General features: G+C 45.1%; 1 protein-coding gene across 1 annotated transcript in view; it reads left to right on the top strand.

Moving 5' to 3' along the window:
- ENTPD3 (ectonucleoside triphosphate diphosphohydrolase 3) overlaps nucleotides 1–18,138 on the top strand; it is a 92,798-nt gene that overhangs the window by 48,764 nt on the left and 25,896 nt on the right. The window contains exon 7 of the mRNA XM_040353051.1: nucleotides 420–692. Coding sequence (XP_040208985.1) covers nucleotides 420–692 — 273 coding nt within the window. The remainder of the gene's footprint in view (nucleotides 1–419; nucleotides 693–18,138) is intronic.

Below are 18,138 nucleotides of genomic sequence, written 5' to 3'. Positions count from 1 at the left end.
ATATGTGTATTGAGAGAGGAAAGACGGGGCTAACCACCTGAAACGACTACCTTGTTCCTTATTTGTATTAAAAGTGAAGTGTTCGCATGTTTTTGTAAAATCAGTTCCTGTAGCAGCCTGTTTGTGACCAAAAAAATGAGTCAGCTATTTAAACAGCTTTCTAAATCTGAGAAGTGCCAACCATTCTATGGTACAACAAAAAGGGGATCCAATCAAACAGTGGATTTTCCATTTTTCTTGGCAATCCCTTTAATGTGTATGGTTTTCATTCCCTTTTGTATTTGTATAATTGTATAAAGAGGAACTATAAATATATTTTCCAGTAACTAGTTTTATATACTGTATATATATCGACACTGAAATGCTTAGTACTTTTTATATACTGTATGGTTTTACCTTTTGCTTTGTTTTTTATTCAGGGAATACGTGGGCAAGCCTTTGTTAATAACCCATGCTATCCTCGCAACCACATAGTGAATCTAACAATGAATCACATATTCGGAAGTCTGTGTTCAGCCAAATTCCGGCCAGCTAATTACAACCCGGATCAGTTTGTTCGTTTTAAGGGGACCGGAGACCCAGATCAGTGCCTGAAGAGGGTGTCAACTTTATTCAATTTCACTGCATGTCATGGGGAACAAGACTGTTCTTTTAATGGCGTTTACCAACCCAACGTAAAAGGAAAATTTTCGGTAAGAAGCATAGTTATGTTTTTTTATTTTTTAAGATTAATTAAGAGTTTACAGACAATACAATCCCACAGAACGGTTACAAGTCTCATCTAGACAAATGGGTCCAAACTCATAAAACCATAGATTTTTACGTTATATTCAGAGTACAATGTGGATCATGGCGTTGGTTTAACCAGTGTCAATAGTACATACATATCAGGTATAGTATCATACCCACCAGGTTGTCAAAAACCATTAAACTGTATTAGAAAAAATGTCAAATGGAAAAGAAAAGGTACTCATTAGTAGTGTTGAGCAGAATATGCCATATTCGATTTCGCGATATATCTCGAATATATATTCGAATATTCGAGATATATTCGCTAAATTCGAATATTCGTGATATTTTATCGAAATTAATTGATTGCGATTTTTCGCTATTGCGAATGCGAAAATAATTGCGATTTTTTAATAACTGCGGTAGGAGCGCTCTGATTGGCTTAGAATATTCGTGATATTTTATCGAAATATCGCAACATGCGAATGCGATATTTATTGCGGAATTTCGAGATATGCTGGAGGAGCGCTCTGATTGGCTCAGAATATTCGTGATATTTTATCGAAATATCGCAACATGCGAATGCGATATTTATTGCGGAATTTCGAGATATGCTGGAGGAGCGCTCTGATTGGCTCAGAATATTCGTGATATTTTATCGAAATATCGCAACATGCGAATGCGATATTTATTGCGGAATTTCGAGATATGCTGGAGGAGCGCTCTGATTGGCTCAGAATATTCGTGATATTTTATCGAAATATCGCAACATGCGAATGCGATATTTTTTGCGCAATTTCGAGATATGCTGGAGGAGCGCTCTGATTGGCTCAGAATATTCCTGATATTTTATCGAAATATCGCAACATGCGAATGCGAAATTGATTGCAGATATTTCGAAAACTGCTGTAGCAGCACTCTGAAATCGAATATGTATGATATTTTAACCAAAATACATATTGCGATTGCGATTTTTTCGATCGCGCATGCGCAATTGCGCGAACAACACGCGACCATTTCCTGGAGCCTTGCCAGTTTCCAACTTATGATCGCAGCGCAATCACACAGCAACATGGTTGGAAGCAATTTCACTAAGTCTGAGGAAAAGTTGCTGATTTGTGTAAGTATTTTGACCACTGTTATTTCATCATCTTCAACTGCATTTTAGTCTAGTTTAAAAGTTAGTATATATGATCAGATATTAGTATTTCACAAAAAATGTGTCTCCTGCTTTTACAAAACTACAAGTCCCAGCATGCCTGGACAGCTGCAGACACCCTGGTTGGCAAATGTGTATTTAGGCACTTTTCCTTGTTATTTAGCATAATGAATTTAACATTTTTTTGGACATAGGACGTATGCGAACGTCCTGACTTCAGTGTCCTCAAGGCCCAAGGACGTTAGAATACATATTGCCCTTTAGATGTTGCAGAACTACAACTTCCAGCATGCCTGGGAATGCTGGCACTTCTAGTATTGTAAGTTCTGCAGGCCCCCGTTTTTCAGGCCTTTATGCACGGGTCTCTAAACTGTGGCACCCTAGATGCAGCAAAAGTAAAATTCTTAGCATGCACTGACAGACCGTGGCTGATGGGAGTAGTAGTTTTGCAACAGCTGGAGGTGGACTGGTCTTGAAACCCAGAGTTAGGTAACAAACCCGTAGTGTTTTGCAACCATCCTGCCTCCAGCTGTTTTTTTCCTGTTGAAAAGCCTGTGGCGTGCAAAACACAACCCAAAAACTCCACCCGGTGCAAGGAAAAATTTGCACACACCTAAAGACTGACATCACAAAAAACTGCGGCGGTTGCATACGTCAGTGGTCCTCCGAAAAGGTCCCGTCTCTGACCCCCCGGGGCGTTAGGCTCCTGACAGGGAAAAGAGTTACTGTGGTCCATACAGCCGAAGCCATATGGACCCATCTCGGTCCAAGCAGCGCAATCAACACGCGAACAACACGCGACCATTTCCTGGACCCTTGCCAGTTTCCAACTTTTTGATCGCAACGCAATCGCAGAGCAAGATGGTTGGAAGTAATTTCACTGTATCTGAGGAAAATTTGCTGATTTGTGTAAGTATTTCGACCACTGTTATTTCATTATCTTCAACTGCATTTCAGTCTAGTTTAAAAGTTAGTATATATGATCAGATATTAGTATTTCACAAAAAATGTGTCTCCTGCTTTTCCAAAACTACAAGTCCCAGCATGCCTGGACAGCTGCAGACACCCTGGTTGGCAAATGTGTATTTAGGCACTTTTCCTTGTTATTTAGCATAATGAATTTAAAAAATTTTTGGACATAGGACGTATGCGAACGTCCTGACTTCAGTGTCCTCAAGGCCCAAGGACGTTCGAATACATATTGCCCTTTAGATGTTGCAGAACTACAACTTCCAGCATGCCTGGGAATGCTGGCACTTCTAGTATTGTAAGTTCTGCAGGCCCCCATTTTTCAGGCCTTTATGCACGGGTCTCTAAACTGTGGCACCCTAGATGCAGCAAAAGTAAAATTCTTAGCATGCACTGACAGACCGTGGCTGATGGGAGTAGTAGTTTTGCAACAGCTGGAGGTGGACTGGTCTTGAAACCCAGAGTTAGGTAACAAACCCGTAGTGTTTTGCAACCATTCTGCCTCCAGCTGTTTTTTTCCTGTTGAAAAGCCTGTGGCGTGCAAAACACAACCCAAAAACTCCACCCGGATGCAGTGAAAAATGTGCACACACCTAAAGAGTGACATCAGAAAAAACTGCGACGGGTACATACGTCAGTGGCCCTCCGAAAAGGTCCCGTCTCTGACCCCCGGGGCGTTAGGCTCCTGACAGGGAAAAGAGTTAGCAACGCATATCTCCCCTATACGTGTATCCTGTGTTGTTAATAATATATTCATAATTATGCAAATGATAATGGCTGCTATATTTATGCAAAAAAGGTGGCGACCGAAATGGCAGGATATAAAATCTGTCATGTTACCCCTGTCATTGATTAATAAGGCGAGAATGCTTCCAATTGTTGAATAGCATACATTTACGTCATATATCCATAAGGCTGTCAACAGAAGTATTACAATATACTTTGTTCTTCATCTTGCAGAAGTTCCTGGAAACAGGATACGATAAGCTGCGGAGGCAGCCAGAGAAAAGGGCTGTGGTCAGCGCCCTAATCGCTGACTTTGGCTGCCAACACGACCACAATGCAATTGTGAAGAAGTGGTCTGACCTGAAGAGGCGCAAAAATGGATCAGGTCAGACGTCTTCGGGCTAAATATCATCCAGGTAAGTTATTGTTGACAGTTATGTTTTTTTTTTAAAAAGTGTATTTTGTGCGTGAACTCGAAAGAGAGAGGAGCCGGCCTGCAGGAGTTGGGAGGCCTCCCCCAGAGGCAATCTGCCACCTTTCTCCATGCCCCGGTTGGCAATGGCGGGTGTGAGGGGGTCCTCCCAACCCAACCTCGCATAGCACACCCACCAGGGGCGGGGCTGAGACCACCAAACTCAATTCACAGGTAGCCGAGAGCGGGATCCGAACCCCTAGCTGCAGAGGTGAATCACTTGTCAGTGCAGTGGCAATCGCGTGGAGCCACCGCAGCTCCTTTGGTGACAGTTATGTAAGGTCATATGTAATTCATGTAAGGTCAGATGTTGTTAACCAAGATGCCATGTTGTGCTAACATATATCACCACCAGCCAAGGTATTCATAGTACTGTTGAAAAAAGACATGGGACAGCAGACAGGAACACAGAAGTTATGTGGGAACATAATTTTCCCATTGCTTTGCATGGGACTTTAAAGAAAAACCCCGACCATGGCAAGTGGGGGTGGGTAAGGTTTAAACCACCTATCCTATGTTTGTGGCTGACATATAAGTAACCTGTGTGCCAAGTTTCATATAAATATCTTTAGCCGTTTGTACGTGATGCTGGAACATACATACATACATACATACATACATACATACATACATTTATGCACACACACACGTTGAGTTTTATATATATAGATTACCACTAAATTCCTGTGTTAGGAGTGGGGTTGTTATAGTAATCCCGTGTGCTCCATCAGGCCCTTTTTTTAACATGAGATGGTCTGAACAAAACAAAGTAGACAAAAACAGCTCATTTTAACATGGTTGCATCCCAGCTCACGCTCAGTCCCCTGTAGTGCCCACAAGACCCTTTAATATAACATTGTCCCATTGGTTAACTGTCTATATAAATCAATTTGTATTCATATACAATACAGCAGAGTACACAGAATTTGCATACGTCATTAGAAAACATTTTTATAATATATGAACATTGTGTTATTATAGGAGCTCCAATGCCAGTTGTCCGCGCCAAGCGCAGAAGGCGCCAGGCCGATGAGGAGGAGGAGGAGGATGCGGCAGAGGAGGATGCGGCAGAGGAGGAGATGCATGAGGAGGAGCAGCCAGGGCCCTCCCACTCCCCAACCCCAGCTCCTGTTGAGGAGCAAGCTGAGGAGCTTCCCCCCCCCACCACCCCAACTTCTCAAGCAGAAGAGCAGGAGGAAGAGAGCGGTCCTGTGAGCCTCATTCAGGAAGGTAAATATGTGCACAATGATTAATAACATTTCAACAACAAAATGTAGATATAAAAATGGACAACATATAAAGCGCACCTGTCAGATTGTAGAACCATAATATGGTATTGATGCTAGAAGTATACAGGTAGTGCATAATTATTAGGCAAGTTGTATTTTTTGAGGATTCATTTTATTATTGAACAACAACCATGTTCTCAATGAACCCCAAAAACTCATTAATATCAAAGCTGAATTTTTTTGGAAGTAGTTTTTAGTTTGTTTTTAGTGTTAGTTATTTTCGGGGGATATCTGTGTGTGCAGGTGACTACTATTACTGTGCAGAATTATTAGGCAACTTAACCAAAAAATAAATAGATAGCCATTTCAATGATTTATTTTTAACAGTGAAACCAATATAACATCTCAACATTCACAAATACACATTTCTGACATTTAAAAACAAAACAAAAACAAATCAGTGACCAATATAGCCACCTTTCTTTGCAAGGACACTCAAAAGCCTGACATCCATGGATTCTGTCAGTGTTTTGATCTGTTCACCATCAACATTGCGTGCAGCAGCAACCACAGCCTCCCAGACACTGTTCAGAGAGGTGTACTGTTTTCCCTCCTTGTAAATCCCACATTTGATGATGGACCACAGGTTCTCAATGGGGTTCAGATCAGGTGAACAAGGAGGCCATGTCATTACTTTTTTTTATTTAATACCCTTTCTTGCCAGCCACGCTGTGGAGTACTTTGACACGTGTGATGGAGCATTGTCCTGCATGAAAATCATGTTTTTCTTGAAGGATGGTGACTTTTTCCTGTACCACTGCTTGAAGAAGGTCTCTTCCATAATCTGGCAGTAGGACTGGGAGTTGAGCTTGACTCCATCCTCAATCCGAAAAGGCCCCACAAGCTCATCTTTGATGATACCAGCCCAAACCAGTACTCCACCACCACCTTGCTGGCGTCTGAGTTGGACTGGAGCTCCCTGCCCTTTACCAATCCAGCCACGGGCTCTTCCATCTGGCCCATCAAGACTCACTCTCATTTCAGCAGTCCATAAAACCTTAGAAAAATCTTTCTTGAGATATTTATTGGCACAGTCTTGACGTTGCAGCTTGTGTGTCTTGTTCAGTGGTCATCGTCTTTCAGCCTTTCTTACCTTGGCCATGTCTCTGGGTATTGCACACCTTGTGCTTTTGGGCACCCCAGTGATGTTGCAGCTCTGAAATATGGCCAATCTTGTGGCAAGTGGCATCTTGGCAGCTGCACGCTTAACTTTTCTCAGTTCATGGGCAGTTATTTTGCACCTTTGTTTTTCCACACGCTTCTTTTGTTTGATGATCACGCTTCAGAAGCTTTGCAACTTTAAGAGTGCTGCATCCCTCTGCTAGATATCTCTCTATTTTGGACTTTTCAGAGTCTGTCAAATCCTTCTTTTGGCCCATTTTGCCAAAGAAAAGGAAATTGACTAATAATTATGCACACCTGATATAGAGTGTTGATGTCATTATACCACACACCTTCTCATTACAGAGATGTACATTACCTAATATGCCTAATCTGTAGTAGGCTTTCGAGCCTATACAGCTTGGAGTAAGACAACATGCATAAAGAGGATGATGTGGTCCAAATACTCATTTGCCTAATAATTCTGCACTCCCGGGATGTGTTAGACACATAACAAGTGTATACACATGATAATGATTGATTAATAAGCAAAAAAAAATATTTATTTATTTGGTAACGTTATTTGAAATCCAAATGTTTTTTTATTATATCCTAAAAGCATCAAGAGATATGAGGAGGCAAAACAGACTCATCGAAAAGACCCACCAGAGGATCCTGCAGAACCAGCGGAAGATGAGCTACCTCACCCAACAAAATGCTCTGCTAGAGCAGCAGCTATCGGGTCAGATTGCGGAAATGCACCGCATTCAGAAACGAATTGAGAGCTATATTTAAATTTATTTTTGTATTAAAAAAACTTATTTTTTGGAAATGTTTCATTTCTTTTTGAGATAGAGTTGTAGGTTTTTCAACACATCTAACTTCACATCAAACAAATCAACATCAACACATTTAACTTCATAATAAGCAAAAAACATTTTATACTATTATTTTATTTAACATTAACCTAGGACAAACTAAAGCACACGACACAGACACGACGAACACAAAATAAACTGTTGAAAAATGAACATAACAAAAGCAACAATATATATATATATACAAAGAGAGAGAGAGGGAGAGCAAGAAAGAGAGAGAATGCAGATGAGCTCTTGCAGTCAGCCCAATGGTTGCAGTATAAATGCCGCAAAACAGGGTTTAACATAAGGTTCATTGTTATAGTTACACTTGCTGTTTAGATCCGGTCTGGTAGTCCGGTCTGGTAGCTTGTAGCGGAGGCTGTTGGTGGATCCGCTGTGCCAGAGAGGTCATGAAGCTTTACTCAGCATGGAGGCAGCAGCAGGAGTATTAAAATATAATATAACTAGACAATGCATTTCCTGAGGAAAATGCGAGTGGGAATGCTGAATAGCTTAATTGGTGAGCCCCTTGCCAAAGACATTCACCATAACCACTACACTATCTTTAGGACACACAGCTTCTTTCTCTATCTGCAAAGTATAGAGTATGCTGACTTCCTGGTCGCCCCTCCCCCCTCAATAGGTTTCCCCTCCCCCCCAGGTCAGTGAGGAGGAATATTGCACTGAGGTCAGGAAAGTTATTTATGGAAAGAAATAACATTACAAACGCTTTTAATTCACAGATCTAATACATGATTTAAGCCTCCAAACAAAGCTTAATAAATCCTCAAACGTACATGCAATTGATACAACGACTACACCGTTTGAAATACACGGCCCTTGTAAACGCATCGATATGAAATTTATGTAGATAAACTTAAAAATGTGGCCATGTCTGCGATTTAGAAAAGAGCGTCTTTGTGAGTTCTGCAGCAACATTTTTTAGATAATTTCACATGAGAGTCTATGAGACATAATTTCTGGCTGTTGCTCCAATAATTAAAACTAAAATACGTATCGCAGAATTGGTCACATTGCCATAAACCAGACAAGCATAGCTACGTTTTGATATAAAAATTGTGTATGAAAAGTAGATCTTGTGGGCGTGAGACCAATTTGTTTCCCCTTTTTGTAAAGATATTTTTAATTACAAAGATCTCCAATGTTAAGGTCACATGACAGACTCTAAATCCCCTCCATAGGATTACATTATAACCTATTGCATTTTTGTGAAAAATTCGCAAAACGTAAATTGCGTTTTCACCAAAAAATTGTAAACGATAACGATCTGAAAAGTCATAGCCGGATAGCTAAATATTTTGTGACCGCTTTAAACTTTTTTCAGTGTCTGTAAGTGAAAGTATGAAGTAGCTGAAACTTTTGGCATGGCATGTGAATTCAAAGGGGAAAAGGATGTTCTCATTGACTTCAATGTTTAAAAAAAGGGTCTAAAAGCTTAAAATTTATAAAAGTGTAAAAAGTAGAAAAAAACTTGAAGAAGTCCCATCATTAGCTGAACGAGACGAACATTTTTACAGTTGAATGGTCTCAATAGCTGAAAGTATGCCGAAGTTACGCAGAACCAAAAAACGTAAGGAATAATAAGATTACTAAATTTACGGATATCAATACTGGAAATGTTTATTAAAGCATTCACACTAATTAAGATTAATACATTTACGGGTATCCATACTAGGAATGCTTATTAAAGCATTCCCACTAAGTATCACACAGGCATGATTTACAAGCAGTAGTGGTAATAGTAATACATAGCATAAAAACACTTGGGGAATACTTTACAGCATCAGTAGTGGTCATAGTAGTCAATAGTGTACCAAAAAATTGGGACACAGGTGTCTTGACTGAGCTGTAATAGTAGTAGTAGACATTGACAATACAGTGTCAAATCACTCGGGCAAGAGGTGCCATGATGAACAGCAGTCTTAATAAGAGTATATAGGGTGTGAAATAACTGCTGACATAGGTGTCTTGACTGGGCAGCAGAAGCAGCAGTAGTAGTATTAACAGTAGTAGTTGATACAGAGTCATATCACATGGGCAGGAGGTGCCATGATGAACAGCAGTAGGAATAAGAGTATATAGAGTGTCAAATAACTGCTGACATAGGTGTCTTGACTGGGCAGCAGCAGCAGCAGAAGCAGCAGTAGTAGTATTAACAGTAGTAGTTGATACAGAGTCATATCACATGGGCAGGAGGTGCCATGATGAACAGCAGTAGGAATAAGAGTATATAGAGTGTCAAATAACTGCTGACATAGGTGTCTTGACTGGGCAGCAGCAGCAGCAGAAGCAGCAGTAGTAGTATTAACAGTAGTAGTTGATACAGAGTCATATCACATGGGCAGGAGGTGCCATGATGAACAGCAGTAGGAATAAGAGTATATAGAGTGTGAAACAACTGCTGACATAGGTGTATTGACTGGGCGGCAGCAGCAGCAGCAGAAGCAGCAGTAGTAGTATTAACAGTAGTAGTTGATACAGAGTCATATCACATGGGCAGGAGGTGCCATGATGAACAGCAGTAGGAATAAGAGTATATAGAGTGTCAAATAACTGCTGACATAGGTGTCTTGACTGGGCAGCAGCAGCAGCAGAAGCAGCAGTAGTAGTATTAACAGTAGTAGTTGATACAGAGTCATATCACATGGGCAGGAGGTGCCATGATGAACAGCAGTAGGAATAGGAGTATATAGAGTGTCAAATAACTGCTGACATAGGTGTCTTGACTGGGCAGCAGCAGCAGCAGAAGCAGCAGTAGTAGTATTAACAGTAGTAGTTGATACAGAGTCATATCACATGGGCAGGAGGTGCCATGATGAACAGCAGTAGGAATAGGAGTATATAGAGTGTCAAATAACTGCTGACATAGGTGTCTTGACTGGGCAGCAGCAGCAGAAGCAGCAGTAGTATTAACAGTAGTAGTTGATACAGAGTCATATCACATGGGCAGGAGGTGCCATGATGAACAGCAGTAGGAATAGGAGTATATAGAGTGTCAAATAACTGCTGACATAGGTGTCTTGACTGGGCAGCAGCAGCAGAAGCAGCAGTAGTATTAACAGTAGTAGTTGATACAGAGTCATATCACATGGGCAGGAGGTGCCATGATGAACAGCAGTAGGAATAGGAGTATATAGAGTGTCAAATAACTGCTGACATAGGTGTCTTGACTGGGCAGCAGCAGCAGCAGAAGCAGCAGTAGTAGTATTAACAGTAGTAGTTGATACAGAGTCATATCACATGGGCAGGAGGTGCCATGATGAACAGCAGTAGGAATAGGAGTATATAGAGTGTCAAATAACTGCTGACATAGGTGTCTTGACTGGGCAGCAGCAGCAGCAGAAGCAGCAGTAGTAGTATTAACAGTAGTAGTTGATACAGAGTCATATCACATGGGCAGGAGGTGCCATGATGAACAGCAGTAGGAATAGGAGTATATAGAGTGTCAAATAACTGCTGACATAGGTGTCTTGACTGGGCAGCAGCAGCAGCAGAAGCAGCAGTAGTAGTATTAACAGTAGTAGTTGATACAGAGTCATATCACATGGGCAGGTGGTGCCATGATGAACAGCAGTAGGAATAGGAGTATATAGAGTGTCAAATAACTGCTGACATAGGTGTCTTGACTGGGCAGCAGCAGCAGCAGAAGCAGCAGTAGTAGTATTAACAGTAGTAGTTGATACAGAGTCATATCACATGGGCAGGAGGTGCCATGATGAACAGCAGTAGGAATAGGAGTATATAGAGTGTCAAATAACTGCTGACATAGGTGTCTTGACTGGGCAGCAGCAGCAGCAGCAGAAGCAGCAGTAGTAGTATTAACAGTAGTAGTTGATACAGAGTCATATCACATGGGCAGGAGGTGCCATGATGAACAGCAGTAGGAATAGGAGTATATAGAGTGTCAAATAACTGCTGACATAGGTGTCTTGACTGGGCAGCAGCAGCAGCAGAAGCAGCAGTAGTAGTATTAACAGTAGTAGTTGATACAGAGTCATATCACATGGGCAGGAGGTGCCATGATGATGAACAGCAGTAGGAATAAGAGTATATAGAGTGTCAAATAACTGCTGACATAGGTGTCTTGACTGGGCAGCAGCAGCAGCAGAAGCAGCAGTAGTAGTATTAACAGTAGTAGTTGATACAGAGTCATATCACATGGGCAGGAGGTGCCATGATGAACAGCAGTAGGAATAGGAGTATATAGAGTGTCAAATAACTGCTGACATAGGTGTCTTGACTGGGCAGCAGCAGCAGCAGAAGCAGCAGTAGTAGTATTAACAGTAGTAGTTGATACAGAGTCATATCACATGGGCAGGAGGTGCCATGATGAACAGCAGTAGGAATAGGAGTATATAGAGTGTCAAATAACTGCTGACATAGGTGTCTTGACTGGGCAGCAGCAGCAGCAGAAGCAGCAGTAGTAGTATTAACAGTAGTAGTTGATACAGAGTCATATCACATGGGCAGGAGGTGCCATGGTGAACAGCAGTAGGAATAGGAGTATATAGAGTGTCAAATAACTGCTGACATAGGTGTCTTGACTGGGCAGCAGCAGCAGCAGAAGCAGCAGTAGTAGTATTAACAGTAGTAGTTGATACAGAGTCATATCACATGGGCAGGAGGTGCCATGATGAACAGCAGTAGGAATAGGAGTATATAGAGTGTCAAATAACTGCTGACATAGGTGTCTTGACTGGGCAGCAGCAGCAGCAGCAGAAGCAGCAGTAGTAGTATTAACAGTAGTAGTTGATACAGAGTCATATCACATGGGCAGGAGGTGCCATGATGAACAGCAGTAGGAATAGGAGTATATAGAGTGTCAAATAACTGCTGACATAGGTGTCTTGACTGGGCAGCAGCAGCAGCAGAAGCAGCAGTAGTAGTATTAACAGTAGTAGTTGATACAGAGTCATATCACATGGGCAGGAGGTGCCATGATGATGAACAGCAGTAGGAATAAGAGTATATAGAGTGTCAAATAACTGCTGACATAGGTGTCTTGACTGGGCAGCAGCAGCAGCAGAAGCAGCAGTAGTAGTATTAACAGTAGTAGTTGATACAGAGTCATATCACATGGGCAGGAGGTGCCATGATGAACAGCAGTAGGAATAGGAGTATATAGAGTGTCAAATAACTGCTGACATAGGTGTCTTGACTGGGCAGCAGCAGCAGCAGAAGCAGCAGTAGTAGTATTAACAGTAGTAGTTGATACAGAGTCATATCACATGGGCAGGAGGTGCCATGATGAACAGCAGTAGGAATAGGAGTATATAGAGTGTCAAATAACTGCTGACATAGGTGTCTTGACTGGGCAGCAGCAGCAGCAGAAGCAGCAGTAGTAGTATTAACAGTAGTAGTTGATACAGAGTCATATCACATGGGCAGGAGGTGCCATGGTGAACAGCAGTAGGAATAGGAGTATATAGAGTGTCAAATAACTGCTGACATAGGTGTCTTGACTGGGCAGCAGCAGCAGCAGAAGCAGCAGTAGTAGTATTAACAGTAGTAGTTGATACAGAGTCATATCACATGGGCAGGAGGTGCCATGATGAACAGCAGTAGGAATAGGAGTATATAGAGTGTCAAATAACTGCTGACATAGGTGTCTTGACTGGGCAGCAGCAGCAGCAGAAGCAGCAGTAGTAGTATTAACAGTAGTAGTTGATACAGAGTCATATCACATGGGCAGGAGGTGCCATGATGAACAGCAGTAGGAATAGGAGTATATAGAGTGTCAAATAACTGCTGACATAGGTGTCTTGACTGGGCAGCAGCAGCAGCAGAAGCAGCAGTAGTAGTATTAACAGTAGTAGTTGATACAGAGTCATATCACATGGGCAGGAGGTGCCATGATGAACAGCAGTAGGAATAGGAGTATATAGAGTGTCAAATAACTGCTGACATAGGTGTCTTGACTGGGCAGCAGCAGCAGCAGAAGCAGCAGTAGTAGTATTAACAGTAGTAGTTGATACAGAGTCATATCACATGGGCAGGAGGTGCCATGATGATGAACAGCAGTAGGAATAAGAGTATATAGAGTGTCAAATAACTGCTGACATAGGTGTCTTGACTGGGCAGCAGCAGCAGCAGAAGCAGCAGTAGTAGTATTAACAGTAGTAGTTGATACAGAGTCATATCACATGGGCAGGAGGTGCCATGATGAACAGCAGTAGGAATAAGAGTATATAGAGTGTCAAATAACTGCTGACATAGGTGTCTTGACTGGGCAGCAGCAGCAGCAGAAGCAGCAGTAGTAGTATTAACAGTAGTAGTTGATACAGAGTCATATCACATGGGCAGGAGGTGCCATGATGAACAGCAGTAGGAATAGGAGTATATAGAGTGTCAAATAACTGCTGACATAGGTGTCTTGACTGGGCAGCAGCAGCAGCAGAAGCAGCAGTAGTAGTATTAACAGTAGTAGTTGATACAGAGTCATATCACATGGGCAGGAGGTGCCATGATGAACAGCAGTAGGAATAAGAGTTTATAGAGTGTCAAATAACTGCTGACATAGGTGTCTTGACTGGGCAGCAGCAGCAGCAGAAGCAGCAGTAGTAGTATTAACAGTAGTAGTTGATACAGAGTCATATCACATGGGCAGGAGGTGCCATGATGAACAGCAGTAGGAATAGGAGTATATAGAGTGTCAAATAACTGCTGACATAGGTGTCTTGACTGGGCAGCAGCAGTAGTAGTATTAACAGTAGTAGTTGATACAGAGTCATATCACATGGGCAGGAGGTGCCATGATGAACAGCAGTAGGAATAGGAGTATATAGAGTGTCAAATAACTGCTGACATAGGTGTCTTGACTGGGCAGCAGCAGCAGAAGCAGCAGTAGTATTAACAGTAGTAGTTGATACAGAGTCATATCACATGGGCAGGAGGTGCCATGATGAACAGCAGTATTAATAAGAGTATATAGGGTGTGAAATAACTGCTGACATAATTGTCTTGACTGATCCAGAGGAGTCATGGGAGAAAATCATGTGGTCAGATGAGACTATAATATAACTTTTTGATCATAATTTCACTAACCGTGTTCGGAGGAAGAATAATGATGAGTACCATGCCAAGAACGCCATCCCTAATGTGAAGCATGGGGGTGGTAGCATCATGCTTTGGTGGTGTTTTTCTGCACATGGGACAGGGTGACTGCACTGTATTAAGGAGAGGATGACCGTGGCCATGTATTGCGAGATTTTGGGCAACAACCTCCTTCCCTGAGTTAGAGCTTTGAAGATGGGTCGAGGCTGGGTCTTCCAACATGACAATGACCCAAAGCACACAGCCAGGATAACCAAGGATTGGCTCTGTAAGGAGCATATCAAGGTTCTGGCGTGGCCTAGCCAGTCTCCAGACCTAAACCCAATAGAGAATCTTTGGAGGGAGCTCAAACTCCGTGTTTCTCAGCGAGAGCCCAGAAACATGACTGATGTAGAGAAGATCTGTGTGGAGGAGTGGGCCAAAATCCCTCCTCCAGTGTGTGCAAAGCTGGTGTAAAACTACAAGAAAGGTTTGACCGCTGTAATTGCAAAGAAAGCCTACTGTACCAAATATTAACATTGATTTTCTCTGATGTTAAAATAGTTATATTCAGCACTGTAAATACATCAGGTCCGGGGCTTTATCAGGGAATGCATGACAAGGGACCCTTCAGCGCCCTGAACCGACGACGGGTGCCAGAAAGTCACCGCCGATCCAGGACTCATTCATCTTTATGAATGTGAGTCTGTCCACGGAGTCTGTGGACAGACGGGTCCTCTTGTCCGTGACCACCCCACCTGCCGCGCTGAATGTCCGCTCAGATAGTACGCTGGAGGGGGGGCAAGACAATAACTCCAGCGCATACTGAGCGAGCTCGCGGCAGGTGTCCAATCTGGCAACCCAGTACTCCATGGGGTCGTCGGTGCTCATACTGTCAGAAGCACCGACGGACGCCATGTAGTCTGCCACCATGTGGGCCAGCCGCTGGTGGTGACTGCTGCTGCTGCTGCTGGTGGTGGTACTGGGTCGCTCGGTTTGGAAGAACATCCTCATCTCTTCCATTAGGTCCCCTGCTCGGCTGCAGCTGGGTGCAGCCACCTGCTGGGTGAGATGAGGGGGGACAACTGGAGGCCGGGGAGTTGCCTGCTCCAACCGTCTGACAATGGCTGCCTGCAGTTCCTCCATCCGGTGCTGCCTCCGGCTGGCTGGGATGAACTGCTCCAGTTTCCCCTTGCACCTGGGATCCAAAAGGGTGGCCATCCAGAAATCATCCCTCGTCTTGATGGTCTTAACCCGGGGGTCCCTCCTGAGGCATCTCAGCATGTGGGCAGCCATGGGGAAGAGCACAGCCCGCTGTGACTCCTCAATGCTGGCCAGGTGAATGAGGTGCGACTCTTCATCCCTGAGGCGCTGCTGGTCAAACTCAGACATGCCCAACCCCCGGACTATCGGTGCCCCCAACACCGGCTCTCCCTCCTGACCAGGCCCTGACTCCGGGACGACACCAGCAACCACCTCCTCCTCCTCTTCATCATCATCCTCCTCCTCCTCGTCCTGGCCCTGGTCTCGGTGGAGCATTGCTGACTCCTCCTGCTCCACCAAGGCACTCTCCCCAGCCTCGAGCAGGCGATCTAGTGTCCTCTCCAGCATGAACAGTATTGGCAGCACGCTATTGAGGCCAATTTGCTCACTGCTGACCATCTTGGTCGCCTGCTCGAAGGAGGACAACACTTGGCAGACCTGGTTTATCTGCCCCCACTCCGCACAGGCGATGAAAGGGAGTTGTGGTGAAGCCCTCTCAGTGCCTAGTTCCATCAGGTACTCCCTCACCGCCCTTTGCTGCTCCCACAACCTCTTCAGCATGTGGAGGGTGGAGTTCCACCGCGTCACACTGTCCACAATCAGCCTGTGAAGGGGCAGATTGTACTTCCGCTGCAATTTGGACAGGGACGCGGTAGCGGTTGGGGAGCGCCTGAAGTGGCTGGCAATCCTACGCGCCTTTGCCACAATGTCACTCAACCCTGGATAAGTGCGCAGGAACTTCTGCACCACCAGGTTGAGGACATGTGCCAGACAGGGCACGTGTGTCAGACTGCCAGCATGGAGGGCGGCGAGTAGGTTGCTGCCGTTATCGCAGACAACCATACCTGGCTGGAGCCTTCGGGGTGTCAGCCACTTCTGGACCTGAGCCTGAAGTGCTTTCAGCACTTCTTCTCCAGTGTGTCTCCGGTCCCCTAAACTAACAAGCTGGAGCACGGCCTGACAGCGCACGTGCCCCACACTTGAGTAGCTACGGGGGCGCTTGCTGGGAGGCTCAGCAGCTGCGGAGACAGTGGCTTGAGGGAGACCAGCAGTTCTCCCCTGGACACCCCGGGGCGGCACCACAAGATCGGTTGCCGCCGATCCCTCACCGACGCCTCGGAGGGAAACCCAATGGGCCGTGAAGCTGATGTAGCGTCCCTGCCCATGCCTGCTGGTCCAGCCATCCATTGTCAGATGAACCCTGTCGCTGACAGCGTGATCCAGCGACAGGGTTACATTCTGCACAATGTGCTGGTGTAGGGCAGGGACACCAGTCCTGGCAAAGAAATGGCGGCTGGGGACACGCCATTGGGGTTGGGCCTGCTCCAACATCTGCCTGAAGGGGTTGCTGTCAACTATGTTGAAGGGCAGCAGATGTTGGGCAATAACCCTTGCCAGGAGCCCATTGAGGGAACGCACACGTCGGTCTCCAGGGGGGAAGGGAGTGGTGCGGTCAAAGGCGTCTGAAATCGACGCCTGGCGCCGGACGGCAGTGCGGGACACAGACGTGGAGGGTGCTGTGGAAGTAGAGGTCTGGCTGCCGGTACCAGTACCTCTACTAGAGGGAGCGGGGGGGCATGACCTGCTGGAAAGAGATGAAGATGTGGCAGGGGCTGCTGTACCCTGCTCACTTGTGGTGGTGGCGCTGCTACCACCACCACGCTTCATCTCGTCATACAACGCCCAGTGGTTTATCCTCAGGTGCTGGTTCAGGGCTGTGGTACCCACCCGAGCCAAACACTTCCCTCTCTTCACCCTCACTTTACAAATCCGGCAGATGGCCACGGTAGGGTTGTCTGCCACCAGGGTAAAGTAATTCCAGACAGGTGACTTCAGCACCGCCCTCCTGTCAGATGGGGTGACGCTTACTTGCACCTGCTGGGACTCGGTGCGCACAGGTGGAGCTGCCTGCTGCTGCTGCTGCTGCTGCTGCTCCTCCTCCTGACACCTCCTGCTGCCATCACCAGTGGAGACCCTGACGATGGTCTCCCTGGTGGTGACCTGGCGCACCGTTTCACCAGGGTGCCTACCTTCCCCGTCGTCACTGACGTAGTGAGCCGACGCGTCAGATGGCAACCATGATGGGTCACCCTCTTCGCCCCCAGAGATGTCAGACCAAGGGCTGAGATGTGTTGGTCTGAGGGAACCACCTGACATGGAGCCTCTAGCCTGGCTCCGCTGTCCCCTCACCCACGCCTGGGTCTGACTAGGTGCTGCTGTTTCCTGCACCAAAACAGCAGCACCAGTTTGAAGGGATGTCTCTGGGATACTGCCAGCAGGTATCCCATCCTCCTCATCCATCCCTTCAAAAAGGTCCTGACCATCAGGACAGAGCTGGAGGTCTGCCTGATGCATGGCCTCCCCCAAGAGATCCCTATCACTGTCGCTGTCGAACAGTAAGATGCTGGACTCTTGGGGGCTGGGGGGGGGTAGTACAGGCACCGGTGTAATGGTGGTACTACTGTGAGTCGGGACCGACGACTCAGTGGCACTGCTGTGCCCCATGTAGTCCACCAC

This window comes from Rana temporaria, chromosome 5 (assembly GCF_905171775.1).
Source record: "Rana temporaria chromosome 5, aRanTem1.1, whole genome shotgun sequence".
NCBI classification, from domain to species: Eukaryota; Metazoa; Chordata; class Amphibia; order Anura; family Ranidae; genus Rana; species Rana temporaria.
Note: the sequence above shows the minus strand (reverse complement) of the source record. Positions and strands in the feature narration are given on the sequence as shown.